The following is a 19,355-nucleotide window of genomic DNA, read 5'->3' as shown; positions in this document are numbered from 1 at the left end:
TCAAATTTAAATAATGCTAGTAAAAAAACCCATGGATTTATTTTAGGGATACAAACTGGAGGAAAAATTAAGTACTTCCATGAGGGTCAAAAGCCAGTTTCCTCCCGCTGTCTGTCTTTTTCCAAGCCTGTGCTCCTTCCACTGAGCTCACTGTCTCTCGTTGGATTGCTAAATGAACACCTGTAAAGCCCCAGGACAGAGCCCAACCCCAGGTCACAGAGTATAACTTTACTAAAGCCCCCTGAAAAGGGCATTGTTTTATATTTCATCCTCCTTTTCTGAAAGAGCATACATTTAGGGAAAATGGTCAGATGAAATATGTCCATTTTATTTGATCTTATTTCTATGGATGGGGGAAAAAGAGTGTGACTATTTATAATGTCATAGAGATTGTACTTGGTTCAAGACCTCAGTTTGTTTTTTTGGAATAACAAAAAAAAATGTGTCCCTCTTGTGAAATAAACTAGGGTGCCCGTGAAAAAATCGTTGGGTTATCTCAGTTTTTTTGTAGTATGAGCTCATTCCAGTCCTTTTTGTTTGTGCCCATCCATATCTTACTTTTGCATTTTTCCTGCTCAGTCGAACTGGATTAAGTGGCTCACTCTTCTGCTGAAGCCGAGAGTGTTTGTGTGATTAGTCTTCTGTCTAAATTCCTGCTGGCCAGGAGTTCTCTAGCAGGGGCTGAGTTCAGTGAGAGGAGGGTGTGCATTGCAGCCTCTCTGCTGCACATGTGTGTCTGCTCAGGGGAAGGAGGGGGCAGACATGAGGAATTAATTTGCCTTTTCATTTAGTCCTTCTTTTTCATTTGCTTTGACGTTTATGGAGTGAGCGTTCCTAGCAGACAAGATGTCACTGTGACAGTGGGTTTGAGTGAGAATCTGAGGTCCCTCTGCTTTTGTTGCAGTCCTGTCATCATTTGGCACCTGGATTATCCCCCAGTCAGGCTTTCTCCCCTCTGGTGCACCTGCTGCGCATGCTGGTGATATCTTCTTAAACAAAACTATTCGTTATTTCCCTGGTCACTACGCTGCTGGGTCCCTGTTGTTTGCAGGATCCAGCCCAAGCACCCAAGCGTGGCCTACAAAGTCCTTCGTCACCTGGGTCCAGCTTCTTCTCCAGCCTCAGGGGTACCACCCTGCTCTTCTCATCTCTGGCCTCACAAACCTCCCGTCACTGCTAGACCATGCCATCCTTTTGTACAGACTGTCTCCCCTTCATAAGCTTTTCCCCCGTTCTGACTCCACTTTTACTTCTAATTCTGTCCCTTGAGACCCAGTTCAGATATCACCTCCTCTCCAGGTTCCCAGGCCAGTCTCTGCTCTGGTCCCACGACGCTTGGTTCAAAGCTGCTTTAACATTTAGTGTCCCGGGCTGTCTCCCTCCACTGTTCTTCCATGAGACTCTCTAGGCCTGGGCCTGTTTCTTTTTCATTTTCATAATCTCAGCATCACCTTAGTATTTGGTACATTGAGGGCAGCCCCCAGAGTTTTTCATAGGTAGATGAGTCAGTGGGCACCCAAGTTAAGAGCCCCAAATAGCATATCTCCAGTCGTAATATCTAAGATTTGTCTAACTTCACCTTTTCACCACATCAACCAGATGACCTTCAACAGATTTACTACCAGGGCAGGTGGTAATTATTCTTATTTTAGAAATTGTAGAATGGTCTTAGAATTTAGGTTACTTGGTGGAGGTTGAGGACAGAGCTGGGATTGGCAGTCCTGGCTCAGTATGCTTTAAATTTTTTCCCAGGTAATGATTTTCATATTGTTGACTTTGTAATTCATGTTCCAGGAAAGGTATATGCAAAAAAAAATTTTTTGGCAGCATTTTTATAACGGCAAAAAGAGTAGAAACAGCCTAAAACCTCACCAGTCGAAAAAGGATTTGATAAATTTAAATATATCAGCATAGTAGAATATTAAGTAGTTCTTCCAAGTTACAATTATGGTGCTTATGTAGAAATGTCTGACAAGCGAATAGTAGAATATAAGCTAGACTGTACTCTATGATTGTAACTGTAAAGTATATGGTGGGATGTCATATGTAAATAGAGTTGTGTTAGGCTCATGAAAAAGTAAGAAGTTTTATTTTTTAATTTTATTTATTTTTATTATTATTATTTTTTTGCGGTACACGGGCCTCTCACTGTTGTGGCCTCTCCCGTTGCGGAGCACAGGCTCCGGACGCGCAGGCTCAGCGGCCATGGCTCACAGGCCCAGCCGCTCCGCAGCACGTGGGATCTTCCTGGACCAGGGCACGAACCCGTGTCCCCTGCATCGGCAGGCGGACTCTCAACCACTGCGCCACCAGGAGGCCCAGAAGAAGTTTTATTTTTTAACGTTTTCTTTAGTGTTGTTTTGGATCCAAGACATTGAGATTTGAGGAATGTTTCAGTGGTTTATTTGGACAACACAATATTTGAAATTGTCATTCTTTCAGAATCTAGCATATAGGGTCACTATAGCAATAACCTTGTCTCAGAGAGTTAAAAGAACTTAAATTATTATTATTGGAATCACTGTAAAATAATATTTATTGTTAAAGGTGGAATTATAAGGCAATATGGGAAACACAGAGAGGTTTTAAATTAGAGGAAAGCCGACGACACAGTTCCCACGAAGTAACAGTGGATCTGTGTGTCCTAACCTAGTATCATAGTATTGAATTCTCTCAAAAGGAGATTGTGACGATAAAAAATTACAGTGTAATTATAAGAAAACACAGGAAACCAGAGAAGTGAAAAATTAGAAATAAGCCCCAAGACCACAGTCACACTCAACATAGGTGACCAGGAAGAATATTTTGTCACCTCCTTTCTGAACTTTTCAGAGTGTCTGCAGTATCCTGTTACCGGATTGTGTAAAGGAGAGATTATTTCTGGGGATTGTGTGTGATGTCTGATAACACTTCAGACCAGGAGTTGCTACCCTTTTAAGACTGGCACAGCCTGGCTTTGGCGTGCTGCCGTCAGGCCCTGTGCCTGCCTGCCCGCCCGGGACAGGTGTTGGAGAGGCCTGCGGTGCCAGCTTGCATGGAGCCTGGTGCCGGCCAGGCTCGGGGAGGGTGCCCCATGTTTCTGTCGGGGGACTCGCCTCCTAGGTGTTGATCCCTGCCGAGTAAGTGCGGTGGTCTGGAAGGGAAGCTATAAACTCAGTGTGGGAAGGAGGACAAGGAATGTTTCCAATCACAGTTCGACAGAGGAGAAATGGAAAGGGGCAGGTTTCTCAGTAACAAATTAAGTTTCAGAAGTCTGAACGAGGATCTGGAGATGGAAAATAAAAACAGGGAAAGGTTAAAGGCCGCTGTGGCTGCCCTGTTCTCCTGATGTCTTACAGGATAAGTTAAATGAAATACACAGATTTTCTGGGTGTGATAGCTAAGAATTCCTACAAATCTGGGTGGGAACATAACATATTTAATAACATTTATTTGCCTGCTAAAAGTTACCTTTTTTAACACAAAAATGTTAGTCTGTCAAACTCTGGAGGGTTATTACTGTATGTTAGGAAAATATACGCTGTTAACCTACTTGCCTCTGAATGCAGCTTTTAAAGCAAGGAAATTGCTTAAATTTAAAATTTTTTCTTTTTTTCATTGGAGCCTCCAGTGAGAATGATTCAGTGGAGTGGGAGTTTGGGAAGAGATAGAGGGCTGGTGAATGGGAGACAGGAAGGAAGCTTGGTGAAGCTGCAGGAGGTACCCAGGGGTGGGGGTGTTCCCCTTTCCTCGGCTTCCCCCTGCCCCCCAATCCCCCCAGCCCGCGGAGTCTCCTCCCCCCATCAGCCCCATTTGCTTCTCTCAAATCTCTGCTCTCTGGGCAGGACAGAATAGTGTTCCAGGAGAGAACAGTTTCTCGGCCCCTCCTTTTTTAAAAAATTTTAATTAATTTATTTATTTTTGGCTGTGTTGGGTCTTCATTGCTGCGTGCAGGCTTTCTCTAGTTGCTGCAAGCGGGGGCTATTCTTTGTTGGGGTGCTTGGGGTTCTCATCGCTGTGGCTTCTCTTGTTGCGGAGCACGGGCTCTAGGTCCGTGGGCTCAGTAGTTGTGGCATGTGGGCTCAGTAGTTGTGGCTCGCGGGCTCTAGAGTGCAGGCTCAGTAGTTGTGGTGCCCGGGCTTAGTCGCTCTGCGGCATGTGGGATCTTCTCGGACCAGGACTCGAACCCGTGTCCCCTGCATTGGCAGGCAGATTCTTAACCACTGTGGCACCAGGGAAACCCTCGGACCCTCTTTTTAACTCAGCACTTGCTTAGTCCCTTTTTTGCCTCCTGGAGAATTGACTAGTTCCTTACTGAAAGCCCTGAGAGACCCGTGTCTTAGCAAGGATAGTATGCAAAAGCTTTTGTTTCTGTGTATGTGTTTTCCTTTGATAAGATTATAAGCTCCTTAAAGAGCAGGAATCGTGTCCTAACCAGTATTTGTTTTCTTATCACCTAGCACAGAGCCTCGCCACAGAACACATAGTAAATAAATGATTGAGAATTGAATAAATGACCGTAAAAAGCAAGAAATTATAATTCTGCCAACATTCACTATATTAGGATATTCCAGAAACTTTTGTTAGAAGACTTGAAGGTGCCCAGTAAATAGATAGCACCTCTCTTCCTCAGGTTCTGAACTGGTGGATCTATAAGAATCAGAAGCTAGAAAACTAAATTTATATGACTGATAAGCCACATTCTGTGTCAGCTGACGTAAGAGGGTCCGAGTTGCTAACTCGCGGCCCCCAGGTAGACTGTGGTGTGGCCCATTGGAAGGGACTTTTTTTTTAGTTGAAGTATCGTTGATGTACAATATTACATAAGTTACAGGTGTACAATATAGTGATTCACAATTTTTAAAGGTTATAGTCCATTTATACTTATTATAAAATATCGGCTTTATTCCCTGTGTTGCACAGTGTACCCTTGTAGCTTATTTTACACATGATAGTTTATGCCTCTTAATCCCCTACCTCTGTCTTGCCCCTCCCCTTTTTCCTTTCCGCACTGGTAACCACTAGTTTGTTCTCTATATCTGTGAGTCTGCTGCTTTTTTGTTTTATTCACTAGTTTGTTTTGTGTTTCAGATAAGTGAAATCATACAGTATTTGTCTTTCTCTGTCTGACTTACTTCACTTAGCGTAATACCCCCCAAGTCCATCCATATTGTTGCAAATTTCATTCTTCTTCATGGCTAGTAGTATTCCATTGTGTGTGTGTATATATATATATATGTATATACATATATATATGTGTGTATATATATATATATATATATATATATACACACCACATCTTCTTTATCCATATCCATTCATCTGTTGTTGGACAGTTAGGTTGCTTCCATATTTTGACAATTGTAAATAAAACTGCTATGAACATTGGGGTGTATGTATCTTTTCAAATGAGTATTTTTCGGATATATACCCAGGAGTGGAATTGCTGGGATGTGGTAGTTCTATTTTTAGTTTTTTGAGAAACCTGCATACTATTTTCCACAGTGGCTGCACCAACTTGCATCCCCTCCACCAGTGTAACAGGGTTCCCTTTTCTCCACATGCTCACCAGCGTTTGGTTATTTGCGCTCTTTTTGAGGATAGCCATTCTGTCAGGTGTGAGGTGATAATCTCATTGTGGTTTTGACTTCCATTTCCCTGATGATTAGCATTCATCTTTTCACGTGCCTGTTGACCATCTGCATTTCCTCTTATGGAAGGGATGTTTGAATCAAGGACAGACACCCTTACCCAGGACATAGAGAGAAGGAGAAAAGAAACCAACTCCTCCAATAGCCCCCGCCCTGTCACCCTGCCTGCAGTGCAGGGTCATTGTCTGTGGCTCACTCATAGGCAACTGCCTCTACCTTGAGGGTAGAGGAAGGCTTGGGGCAAAGGAACAGGAGTATCAGGAGTATTTAGTGTTTAGTGTTTACTTTCCTGATACCGCTCCTCAGTTTTGGACTTTCGACCCTTTGGGCTTACCCGTTGTTAAGCCCATGGCCCTCCCTCTCTGCACGGAGATGAGCAGACTTCCCGTGGCCGTGCTCCTGCCTTCTTGAGCCTGTTCTTTCTCCTGCTGGCACCAGCCCTGCTTTGTCGATCCTCTGTGGACCACTGGGATGCACAGTTGAGTTTTCCCCTGGAAAGCTCTGAGATGCATTATAATAATTCATCAGTAATCTGCTCCAAAGCCACACTATGCCCCAGGTCTGACGTTCATATCCTCATCTGTTTCCCATCCCAGATTCTTTTCAAGTATCCAATAAAGCTTACCAGAGCTTTGAAAGGGGATCAAATAACAGAATTAAGATATTTCAAAAAAAAAAACAAAAACAAAAAAACAACCCAGCCTTATAAGGATGCCCCATCACAGAACTGTATAGTGAAGTGAATAAGAAAGTGAATTCTAAAACCAGGCCACCTGAGTAAAAGTCTTCCTGCGTGGTCTTGGCCAGTTTACCTAACCCTTTCATGTCTCAGTTTATCTATAAAACAGACAATAGCGCTACCTCATAGGAGTGCTATAGTTATTGAATAAATGAATACATGTAGAACGCTTAGAACCTAGTATCTGGCACATAGCTAAAATGCATTTATCACGTAAAAAAGTTTTTGTATATAAACCCTCTCCTATTATGAAACTCTCAGGGAGAAATTTAAAATTCAGAGAAGTAATCCTTGGCAAGACATGAAAGTTCAAGGTTCTAGTCCCATATCAAATTATGTTGGCCTGTGAGTTAACATGCAGAGAATTTGAAGTCCTCCCTAATTCCTTTTTTTTTTTTTTTTTGGTCTTAGCCAGAGAGCTTCTCCATGCCTGTGTGCAGCTGGGGTAACTCCTCCCGCCCCCCGCCCAGGACTTCTCGTAAAGCCCCCTGCCAGGATGTGCGTGGCTTCCCCAGGGCTTCTCAGAAATTACAATAGTTCAACACTAAGTCTCTCTTGTCTCTGCTTGTTTCAAGTGGAGCTTGAGTCTAGAATCTTTTTTTTTTTTTAATAAATTTATTTATTTCTTTTATTTTATTTCTGGTTGTGTTGGGTCTTCTTTGCTGCATGTGGGCTTTCTCTAGTCATGGCGAGCGGGGGCTGCTCTTCGTGGTGGTGTGTGGGCTTGTCATTGTAGTGGCTTCTCTTGCTGTGGGGCACGGGCTCTAGGCACGCGGGCTTCAATAGTTGTGGCGCACGGGCTTAGTTGCTCCGCGGCATGTGGAATTTTCCTGGACCAGGGCTCAAACCCGTGTCCCCTGCCTTGGCAGGCAGATCCTTAACCACTGCGCCACCAGGGAAGCCCAAGTCTAGAATCTTAACAAGACACACAGGAATATTAGATTATCAACCTTACATCCACCAAATTTGGAAAACATGCCCCCCAGCCCTCAAGGCACTAATTTTGGGCAGAATTGTTCCCAGTACTTCATCTTTGCCAAAGAGAGGGATGGAAGGCTGAAACCATCACCTTGGTTTCAGCTTCAGCTCGTGCCAGTTGTTCTGAGGCCAAGACCTGCGCCCTTAAACTCTGTGGGCAGAGGTTGTCTGTCTGGAGGCGAGTTTGGGGAGGAGCCACCTCCTCTCTTCAGAAGTGACACCGAGATGCTCGGATTCTCGGGTCTGTGCTCAGAGTCAGAGCCTCGCGGTGGGGCAGTCCAGTCACCAGGTGTGTCTGTCCTCTCCTCTTTGCAGGGAGCCCTTGTTTCCGGCACTCCTGTGCTGAGTGGTGTCCCCGCTCTGTTAAGGGATGGAACATCTGTGGGTGGGGACTTTGAGACCTGTTTGTGGTGTGGTTTCCGTTGCCTCTTACCAGGAGCACACAGAGGCTTCTGGAACCTGCTTCTTTGGGAAGGTTTTTCCCTTTTCGTCCGGCTTGTTTCAGGTGGAGCTTGTTCGCAGCAGATTCCTGGCGGGGAACTGCTGTTGACACTCGGGGAGCTTGGGACCCAGTGCAGGTAGCTTCTGGCCCCCGAGCCCCACGCTGTCTCCTCCAGCTTGTGCGTGTGCCCTTCTTTGTCTCTAGGCTGTGTTCTGCCTGCAGGATGTGCTGGTCTCTTCCTGTCCCCTTTTCCTGTCAGGGAGGCTTAGATGAGTTTCTTGCTGTTTAACCAGCTGCTTTTGCCGGTCTCTTTTTCCCTAATGCTTGTAAGCTACTGCTGTCTGCTGGAATTGCTGCATTCCTTTTTCTATTTCTTTTTTTTTTAAACCGTTTTCTTTCCTTTTTGGTCTAAATCTATTTTTTCCTCTAGGTGTTCCTCTAGATATTTTCTTGTGATTTTTCCCAAGGCAAGAGAGATACAGCTGCTAAGTTCTGGGCCTGCCGAATCTTCTTCTATTCCTTGCATTGGGTGCTCTTACATCGGAGACGCTCTCCCAATAGACCAGCATCTAATTTAGGGCTGGCATCAGTCTGTCTTGTTCTCCCTGGTTCCCTTTTAGTAGGTTTCCTCGATGCTGTGCCTTCTCTTAGACTGAGTCCTAATTCCATAAACTTTGCAAGTGTGTTCCCTCGGGGCACAGGCGGTGACAGTCCCTCCACCTGCCGTGCTCTGAGCATCTTCGTCTGATCTCCGATCTCCACCGCTACCCCCACCCCTCACAGCCTGTCCAGAGTTTGTGTAATCCTTGGTAGAGCTGTGTCAGTCTTTGGAGATGCGGGTAGGTCCTCAGTTGCTCTCACTGTGGGTTTTGTACCTGGCTTTAGAAGTGTGTTTCTCCACAGTTCCTACAACTGAATCCTGGTTCCTTTAGGAGGAGCAATTCCAGTCCTGAGATCTCACTTGTCTTCCTTTATTAGAGGTTTTTGGTTTTTTTTTTTTAAGGCTCAAACAAGCACAAAGATATTGCTCCCTCACGTGAGTTAGACTCCAGGCTGTCCCTGTCTCTGTCTGTTGAACCGGGTGTCAAGGTCTCCTTTTCTGTTGCAGCTCTGTCCAGTTATTCCCCAAGATGTCAACCTTTCTCCAAAGGGTGGCCCTCTCTGCCTCCTGCCTTGCTTATTTTTGTTGTTTTGTTTTTGTTCCCCTTGTCCTGACAGGAAGATGAGAGAGTGTTCTAAGCTCTAAGCTTCTAGCACCTTTCTGGTTTCTGGAATGAGCCTAATCGTTCCAAGGACAGCCCTTAGTGGTTGCCTTCTTCGTGCATGCAGTAATTTTGTCAAATTGCTTTTCTGACTCAACCCAAGATGACAGCATATCTCTTTAATAAGATTATCCTTATTACTTCTTTATTTATAAAATCTGCCCCCATCTATGTATCTTCCACTTTGGATCTTGAAAATCTGAAGCAGCGGTTAGCATTTAGGTGATTAATAGCTGTAGGGCCAGGGATTTGGAGGGGAACTCTTGAGTCTGTGGACCAACCACATGAACTTAAAATAAACCTTCTCACAGTTCCGACTCATATACGTAAAGATAAGGCATAAAAAGGAAGAGAATTTGGAGCAGCCTGTCTATACCGCTTGCCTGGAGTTGGACCCAACACAGTTTCTTCAAGATAGTATTCCAGATAGTATTCTGGAAGCTCTCTCTATTTTGAGGAGAGAGCCCTGACTGGGACACCATTTTGTTTTTGTTTTGTTTTTCCTTCCCCTGCCCTTTCGCTTTTCTTTTCTGGTGGTAAAATATGCATAACACAGAATTCACCATTTTAACCATTTTAAAGTGTACAGTTCAGTGGCATTAATTATACTCACAGTGCTATGCAGCCGTGACCACCGTCCACTTCCAGAACTTTTTCGTCTGCCCAAACTGAAACTCTGTCCCCCATTAAGCAGTGATTCCTCATTACCCACTCCTCTCAGCCCCTAATAAACATTATTCTACTTTCTGTCTCTATGAATTTGAATATTCTAGGTCCCCTCGTACATGGACTCATACAGTATTTGTCCTTTCGTGACCGACGTATTTCACTTAGCTCACACGGTTCCTCCATGTTGTAGCAGGTGTCAGAATTCCCTTCCTTTCCCTTTTTAAAAATTAATTAATTAATTAATTAATTTTTGGCTGCATTGGGTTTTCATTGCTGCGCGTGGGCTTTTCTCTAGTTGCAGAGAGCGTGGGCTACTCTTTGTTGTGGTGCGCGGTCTTCTAATTGTGGTGGCTTCTCTTGTTGTGGAGCACGGGCTCTAGATGTGCGGACTTCAGTCGTTGTGGCATGTGGGCTCAGTAGTTGTGGCTCGTGGGCTCTAGAGCGCAGGCTCAGTAGTTGTGGCGCACGGGCTTAGTTGCTCCGCGGCATGTGGAATCTTCCCAGACCAGGGCTCGAACCCCTGTCCCCTGCATTGGCAGGCGGGTTCTTAACCACTGCACCACCAGGGAAGTCCTCCCTTCCCTTTTAAGGCTGAATAATATTCCACTGTATATATATCCCGTGTTTTGTTTATTCATTCATCCATTGGTGGATTTCGGGATGTTTCCATTTGGCTACTGTGTGTAATGCTGCTGTGAATATAGGTGTACAAATACCTGTTCAAGTCCCTCCTGTCACTTTTGGGTGTAAACCCAGGAGCGGAACTGCTGGATATTTTAATTCTGTGTTTAAAGTTTTGAGGGACCACTGTACTGTTTTCCACTGCAACGCCCTTTCTTTCACATCCTTGTCTGTGCCATGCTTACTTAGGTCAAAGCCGTGCTGTATTGCTCAAGGGCAAGCCACAGCAGCCTGCATCACAGAGCCTGAACTTGGGCCGAGTGTGGGTCCAAGCTCAAGGGCTGAGCCAGGCCTTCAGGGCTCACTTGCCATTTGCTTTAGGCCCAGCGGCAGCCAATTGTATAAAAATAGCTGCTTGTCTTTGGATCGCACTTCTGTACGCTGCGTGACCTACCAAGGTGGAAATCCCACATGGCTGTCCTGGAACTGCCAGCCCAGGTTGTGGTCGTTAAGGGCCAGCTGCCAGAGTGTAAAAGTCCAGGGTATTGCACAACGCAGGCCACTGCCGCTTGGTCCGACCAAAAGTATTAATATTTCAGTGTTAACTTGTTCTCCACATTGTGTTTTGTCTTTAATGGTTTTTGGCACATTTCAGGGGGGTGGGAGATGGTGTGCAGTCAATGACCCTTCTCTCTTTTCTTGGATTCTGAACCATTTATGAAATAAGACAAGAAGAATTTGAAACGTTTAAGACAAAAAATCCCTTCTCTTGGAAACCAAAGGACTGGGGAAGAGGAGTTTCCCTTCTAACAACTTTGATGTGGGGAAAATGCTTCCTAGAAGCATTTAAATGATTTGTTGTGGAGTTTGACTAAATGAATGCATGAACTGTGAATGAAAAAGCTAATGCTCCCTTTTGAGGGCCTGCTTCATGCACTGTGACTGGCATATGTATTACATTTAATGCTGGTAGCATGGCTGTGAGTCCATTAACTGTTTTATACAAGAGGAAGCTGAGTCTTGGAAAAGGTAGGGATTATCCCCAAGGTTTCATCTTCAGTCCATGTTGACTGCAAAGCCACTTGGCCACACTGCCTTTTTCAAAAAGATGTGGATAAGGGAAAATGTGATACATATGCTTTTCTTTAATGATAAAATTGATTTTTATTTATGTCTAATATTAAATTATATATTGGAAAGAAATCTGTTGCTCTGACCAAGTACTATTCACTTTTCTTTTTTAACTGGAGTCTAACAGCTTTACAATGTTGTGTTAGTTTCTGCTGTACAATGAAGTGAATCAGCCTCATTGTACATATATCCCCTCCCTCTTGGACCTCCCTCCCACCCCACCCCCCATCCCACCTGTCTAGGTCGTCACAGAGCACTGAGCTGAGCTTCCTGTGCTTTATGGCTTGTTCCCACTAGCTGTCTATTTTATGCATGGTAGTGTATATATGTCTGTCCTAATCTCCCAATTCATCCCACCCTCCTCCTCCCCCACTGTGTCCACATGTCCGTTCTCTATGTCTGCATCTCTATTCCTGCCCTGGAAATAGGTTCATCTGTACCATTTTTCTAGATTGCACATATATGCGTTAATATACGGTACTTGTTTTTCTCTTTCTGGCTCACCTCACTCTGTATGACAGACTATAGGTCCATCCATATGTCTACAAGTGACCCAATTTCGTTCCTTTTCATGGCTAATATTCAACCCTTTTTCCCTTAAAACAAATAAAAACAACTCATTTCAGCCAGTTCTTAGGGTTTTACAAATATTTTCGTGAGTGGGTCTGATATCGTTTCAGTGGTTACAGATCTGATATTGTTTCAGTGATTACAGATCTGAGAACCAGAAGGTTAGTGGTAGTGGTGAGGGCTGAAACACAACTGATGGTTAATATTAGGGTGAAGCAACCGAACTCAGCTGAGCCTGTCTGTTATGCAGGAGACGCTAAATTAGGAGTTCAGTTAAAGAGTGTGAGTGTTGTGCAGAAGGGACCCAGGAAAGCACTCATTTTATACACAATGCTTTGCTGTATAGAATGTATTGTGTGTAGCACCGTATGTGTGGGCCACTGGCTGGAATGGTCACGTGGCTTATGTGGGCTCTGTGTTCCTGAGACACACGTGGGTATAAGAGACTTACCTTTGTAAGCGCCTCTACAATTTAGCATTCAGAATTGTGAAAGGGAAGAAAAATGAGAAGGAGAACTCTCAGGTTGGGATATATCTAAGTAATTTTTTTTATATTTCATACATTATGTTCCTGAAATGAATGGTTTTCATATGTGATCAGTACTGGGAACATCATAATTTCATATCTGTTGTTCATTCTCTCTGGATTAATGCATTATAGACTCTCTTATACTCTTGTCGGGTTATGGTTTACTCTTGTTAGTGAAAGTCATCTCAAATGACTTAGAACTTTGTCTATCATTTTCTTTCCTGTTTAATTGCACACAGACCCCCCAGAATCACACTCTGCCCCTGGCCTGGTACACAAAGACCAATTTTTTAGCACGTAGAGGAAGGTGATTTTTTTTCTCTTTCATCCCATTCCCTAAATTCATACTTCTTCTCCACAAAATACATGCCATACAAAAGAAGTCTTATCAGGGCTATTTTCTGGACTGTTACATTATCTCCTGGTATGGTTTTCTAAGACGTATTTTCATGCTGAAGAATTTTTAGGCTTTTAAGTACCTAGGAGAAATAGATTTGGCCTGTTCAGATTTACTTGGAAAAAATACTGATGACTTATGTTAAAAGAACTGCTGTTTTGTTTGTTTTTTTTTTCTGTTTTTCTACTAACTAAACTTCGGACCTTTGATAAGTCATTTAACCCCTCCAAACCACATCTTTTCCCATCTTCTAAAATAGTATCATACACTTATGTGAAAACTACTTAGGGGACTTCCCTGGCGGTCCAGTGGTTGAGACTTCGCTTCCCAATGCAGGAGGTACAGGTTGGATCCCTGATCAAGGAGCTGGGATCCCACATGCCGCAGGGAACAGAAGCAATATTGTAACAAATTCAATAAAGACTTTAAAAATGGTCCACATCAAAAAAAAAAAAAATCGTAAAAAAACTACTGAGGAATTATTGTTTCTTTTAGCTGTCAAATTTAGGAATTAATTTATTAAAATAATGTGGGAGGTTTCAAAAGTAGAGAAGTAGGTTTTTGTTTGTTTTTCTTTTATAATCTGCCCAGGCACACTTCTGCATAAGGGGTCGAAACAAATGTCAAAACAGCTGGGGTCCTTTCAGAGGTAATTTGTAATCCCAGTGTGCCTGTGGTTGCCCCAGGTGGCTCATGTTTTGGTTATAGTTTCTGATTTTAAGTCGAGATTGCAATACTTTTGTTCTTTTGGGAGAGAAAGACATGAACATTTAAATTTCTCTTTGAGAAAAACCAGCATGCTTCAAGGGCCGTTTGGAGGTGTAGGAACTCCCCCTGGTGGGAGTCTGAAATATGTTGTACAGCAAACGAAACAATGTTGCAGTTTATTTTTGTTATGTTTTCAGCTAACAGAAGAATCTTACTTAACATGGTAAATTATAAATTCATTCGTAGTAAATTATAAATTTGTCACCAAGAATGACAAAATATTGGGCTTTAAATCACATCAAATCACTGTGCAGATAGGATTTTTAATCATGTTCAAAGTCATAATTTTGAACTTTAACATAATTTCAACATGTGAAGGAGTATTTTAGGCAAGAAAATTGCCTTGTCAGGTTAAGACCTATAGTTAAATTGTTGGCAGGCTGGATTTGGCCTACCGGCATAGCGAGTTGACCCCTGATCCTTCAGGTGTTTGTTAGGAATAAAGGGGAGTGAACAGATCCAGGGGCTGCTGAGGAGGTCCAGTCAGCACACCTGGGGTCTGGGTCTGTTTGCTGGAGCTGAGTGAGGGAGGCGCAGTGAGGTTGGTTTCCAGGTTTCTGGCTTAAACCACTTTATGAGTAACGAGACCCACAGCAAGGACCTGGCTCTCTGGGCGTGGGTGAGGATTCAGAGGGGCGCCCAGCCGCCGGTTCCCTGTGTGGGTGTGCGGAGAGGCCTGCGCTGCTGAGGTGAACGTGGGGGGCTTCAGCGTGTCGCAGACCCCCCGCGGGAGAGAGGGAAGGGGGCCGAGGTGGAATCTGGAGTGAGTAACAGCTGGCGCCCGAGGAGGAACAGCCAGCGAAGCAGGAGCCTAAGAGGACGGAGGAACACCGAGAGAAGGCGACATGGCAGAGAAGTGTTGGGCCAAAGAGGTTTCTATCAGGTTTGGATACGAGGGAGTCACTTATAACTTTGATTAACACAGCTTCAGGGAGTAGTGGGCTTTCTTTGTGTATGTCTTTAATGTGGGACCTGCTCACAGAAAAACATATTCGAAGATCTAGCTCTTCTTTAAGATTTGAGGTTCAGTTTACAGGTGGTATGACTCTAAGTCTAACTGATACTAGCAATTACTTTTTTTTTTAAACGTTTCTTTTTTAAAACATTATTTATTTATTTATTTATTTATTTTTGGCTGTGTTGGGTCTTTGTTGCTGCACGCGGGCTTTCTCTAGTTGTGGTGAGCAGGGGCTACTCTTCGTTGCTGCACGCGCACCTCTTATTGCAGAGCACGGGCTCTAGGTGCACAGGCTTCAGTAGTTGTGGCACGCGGCCTCAGTAGTTGTGGCTCATGGGCCCTAGAGCGCAGGCTCAGTAGTTGTGGCGCACGGGCTTAGTTGCTCCACGGCATGCGGGTTCTTCCCGGACCACGGATCGAACCTGTGTCCTCTGCGTTGGCAGGCAGATTCTTATCCACTGCGCCGCCAGGGAAACCTGCACTTACTTTTTAAAAGAGCCTTTGGTTAATGTTTGGTCCTATTTACAAGCTTGGTTAAACCCCCTAACTAATTTTTACTACACTTTAAAATGTAATGTGAAAAAAAAAAAAAAAGTAATGTGCTCTGGTCCCGCGGCATCTGTGGGTGAATGGATCCAGGACCCCCCTCGGATACCACACTCCAAGGAGGCTCAAGTTCCTTCCGGTCTGCATCCATGGAACAGAGGATCAACTGTGTTTTGTTCTTGTTTTGTACTTTAATTGCTGAATGACAATTGAAGTGGTTAAGCATGTGTTTTTATATAATGTACTTAGGTAGTTCTTATAAATCTAACAAATTAAACGTAATTGTGGTGATTCCACGTAAAACGAAAGTCAGCCGAGGATTTGGGGGATGCCTTCTTACCTTGCTGAGATTTTCGGGTGTTCCGACTGTGACTGCCAAGCCAAGTGCCTTGATTATAACCACTATGCGAGACACGTCACACTGAACAGAAGGGGAAATCTCACAGCGGAGATCCTTTAGACTCACGTGCTGCACTACCTGACTTCTCTGTGTATTCGCCGTCTGCTGCCCCCGCCCTCCCACCCAAATGGCTGTATCCCTGGATTGACTTTGCATTTCTTTGTCTTCACAATATGTCGATATCATCCCATGTGGCTGTTAAGATCTTTGAACTTTATGAAATTCTGCAGTCTTTGCGTATACTTTTGTCTCTTCCATCCACGTCTCTTCCACACGTGAAAAATGATAGCCGGTTGAATTTTGGGCATCTCCTGTGGTTTTCTCATAGCGTCTAAGCTCACTCTGCAGATGGGAGGCAGACATCAGAACCGTTGATTGGCTCTTATTGGGTGAACCTACTTTAAAATAAGAGCAGACTCCTACGTTGGAACAAAATATTTGAAAAGTATAAGAAATGCCAAACGACAGTGTTCCTGTGTATATTTAGAACATATTTATCTGCTTATTGCCATAATAGGAATTTTCATGTTGCCCAAGGGAGAGCTTATGATTTCCATTAGATGTAAGCTCAGTGACAGAAAAGATTTTTCTCTGTTTTATTCACTATTGTATTTCCAGTAAATTGAATTTTACCTAGCATTTAGCAGACGTTCAAATATATGGTGAATGAATGAAGAAATGTCCTTTCTGAATAAATGATAGATTGTTTATTACTGACAGTAGATTGTGCCTTTTGCTTCCTTTTAATTTTTTCTCCCCTTTTTTCTGCTTTTAGGCAGAAACCACTAACACTAGCCTCTTGCAAGTGCAACTGGAATGCAGTTTACATAATAAAGTGTGTCAGCAACTAAAGGTAAAATAAAAAATTTAGTGTTTTCTTCCTGCCTTCCTTCCTGCCTCTTTGCTTAGAAATAAAAAATAAAACAGCATGTTCTGTTCTCAGAAATGCACATGCCCTTACCTTAAGTGCTTTTTTCCCTGTGAAGTTCAAAACGAAAAAATTCAGATGATATTTTTGAGTTTTTCCTTTTTCTCCATCCCTCCGATCTCAGAGTTGCTATGTGGAATCAGACGATGTTTTACGGCTACAAATGAGCATAATTGTAACAATGGAAAACGCCTCGAAAGAATTTGAAGAAAACACACAAGATTTGTTAGATCATCTCTCTATTATTTATGTAGCTACAGATAAATCTGAGACCTCAGGTAAGGTGGAATCTTTAAACTTTTCTGTTACAACATATTTTGATTAACCTGTGTCATCATTCTATATCATTTACTTATAGATCGTATCATTGCAATCCAAGACAGAGAGCCTTTGCTTTCATTATTAACACAGTGTAGTAGTAACTGGTTCTCAATCTGCACCCGCTAGTAAGGCTGTATTATTTTGGAGTAAATTAAGTGGCAACGGACTTCCCTGGTGGCGCAGTGGTTAAGAATCTGCCTGCCAGTGCAGGGGACACGGGTTTGAGCCCTGGTCCGGGAAGATCCCACGTGCCGCGGAGCAACTAAGCCTGTGTGCCACAGGCTGAGCCTGCGTGCCACACCTAATGAAGCCCGTGCACCTAGAGCCCATACTTTGCGACAAGAGAAGCCACCGCAATGAGAAGCCCGTGCACCGCAACGAAGAGTAGCCCCCACTAACCGCAACTAGAGAAAGCCCGCGTGCAGCAACAAAATAAATAAACAAACAAACAAATAAATAAATAATAAATTAAGTGGCAACGGCAAACCATTCTGTGTTTCCCTGGGAAGAATTTTTCTTGGCGTTCTGAAGATAGTAAACTAATTAAATGGGCACGACAATCTAATATAAATATTCACGAAGTATTTGAAGTCTTGTGTCTCTTGTTTCTGTTTTACTGATTTGCAGAAGCTCAGTTGACCAAATCATGCTGTTTATATTTCTAATAGTTGGTTGTCTGCTGCTTATTCCTGGATGCCTGGTCAGTAAGAGTAGTGTGAGTTTCAGTGTTCATTTCTATGAACTTTATCTTTGAAATTGTGTGTCCTACTTACCAAAAATAACCTAGTTTATCAGTTTAAGTTTCTGAGAGATTTTGTAGGAGACACGTATGATCCGTGTGATTTATCATGTAGGGTTTGCTCTTATCCATTGGTTATCAAGACTGTTCTGGTAAGTGAGAGTGTGTGTGTATGTACACACATATACACATTCAGAGAAAGAAAGGGTACCAAAATACAGTTTTAAATTGGCAGTCTTAATTGTTGGTCAAACATTGTTTACTTTCCAGTCCTCAGAATTGGCTGTAGTAGGCATGGGTCAGCAGGAGAGCTTTCCTGTCCTTGGGTTCATAGTTTCTGGTGATTCCCAGAATGGCCAGGTAGACATCAGTGTAGAGAAGACTCCTGTCCCATGGGGAGCACTTCTGTTGGTGAGGATTAAAGGGAAGCCTGCATTTTGAGATCCAGGGTTTTATTTTTCCCAAGTGTGGTTGTCAAATAAGGAAACGAGGGGCTGTCTAATCAGTAGGAGACCTTAACTTTATTTGAAGCTGTCCAGTTGGTTAGTTTCATCCAGGGGAGTAGTACTATGACCCTGAACTCAGACTTTTTCTACTGGTAGTTCATCATTTAGAGAACCTGTGTTGACAGGTCAATCTTTTTGCCAAGGTCCTTTTTCTTGTGACTTTATCAACAGAAAATAGCTCCTCACTTCAATTTTGTTGAAAAGTGAGTTACATTTTTTTATAGAGATGTGTAATGTGATGGTTTAACTACTATATTAAGGTGTGAGGATGAGATGGCCCTTTCTTCTAACCTCATTGCACTGATTCTTTTGGACAGATGATTCGGCAGTGAACATGTATATACTGCATTCAGGAAACAGCCTTCTATGGATACAGGTAATTGTAAATACTTTCATAAAGTGTACTTTAAACTTACAAGTGTGTATTTAATTGCAGAATTGCAGAATTGTGAAGATTTTGGAGAAAACACTTGTCTCTATTATTTTTTGCCTTCATTTAAACCCATTCTCCCTTGCTCGAGCCCATATTTGGACGAAGGTTGTCAGCACCCCTTCGTACCATCACAGGCACATCTGCTGAGCAGTTGTTCTGTATGCCGGTCTGAGCTACTTAGTCATTTTAACAGGGTTGATTCAAACTGGATCAGTCTTCTCCAGCTAAGAGCGGTACTGTGGATTGCTTTTTGTTACAGGATGTACATCATTTCTCACAGAGAGATGCCCTGTCTCTGCAGTTTGAACCAGTACTCCTACCTACTTCCACAACAAACTTTACAAAAATTGCCTCTTTTACTTGCAAAGGTACGGATTTTAAAAATATTGGAGATTGTCTCTTTATTTTCATTATCCAGTTGTTATGCCTGCAGTTCTTTCTGTGAAATGACTCACAACTACAGCGTAGGCAAGGCTTTAGGAAGTGAATGGGCTCGGTTTCAATTCCACAGACTTAACAGTTTTAAGAGGTAGCGTGATGGAAGAAGTGATGGTGATGCTGCTTTTATTCTGCCCCATGTGCAGGATTTTGAGTTTATAGATCGTAATTCAGTTGGTGATTTGAAAGACCAGGTTGTATATGAGTCTGATGGACATACTGCTTTCACAGAGAGGTTGAGCTGCCCCAGGTTTGTTTCTTTGTGTAGAAATCAATGCAGAATGTCTAGCGAGTATAAACCCAATCCTATCTTCAGGGTCTTACTTATAGTTCAAAAGATTTCTGTAAAG

The 19,355-nt window shown here is 43.2% G+C and overlaps 1 protein-coding gene across 4 annotated transcripts in view; it reads left to right on the top strand.

Moving 5' to 3' along the window:
• TMEM131L (transmembrane 131 like) overlaps nt 1-19,355 on the top strand; it is a 160,154-nt gene that overhangs the window by 84,122 nt on the left and 56,677 nt on the right. For all 4 annotated transcript variants that reach the window (XM_079919670.1, XM_079919669.1, XM_079919668.1 and 1 more), the window contains 4 exons: nt 16,416-16,493; nt 16,693-16,846; nt 18,452-18,510; nt 18,827-18,935. In XM_079919670.1, coding sequence (XP_079775796.1) covers nt 16,416-16,493; nt 16,693-16,846; nt 18,452-18,510; nt 18,827-18,935 — 400 coding nt within the window. The remainder of the gene's footprint in view (nt 1-16,415; nt 16,494-16,692; nt 16,847-18,451; nt 18,511-18,826; nt 18,936-19,355) is intronic.

Source organism: Stenella coeruleoalba (assembly GCF_951394435.1).
Source record: "Stenella coeruleoalba genome assembly, chromosome: 4".
Classification (NCBI taxonomy): domain Eukaryota; kingdom Metazoa; phylum Chordata; class Mammalia; order Artiodactyla; family Delphinidae; genus Stenella; species Stenella coeruleoalba.
The sequence above is the reverse complement of the archived record's forward strand: the minus strand, read 5'-3'. Positions and strand labels throughout refer to the sequence as shown.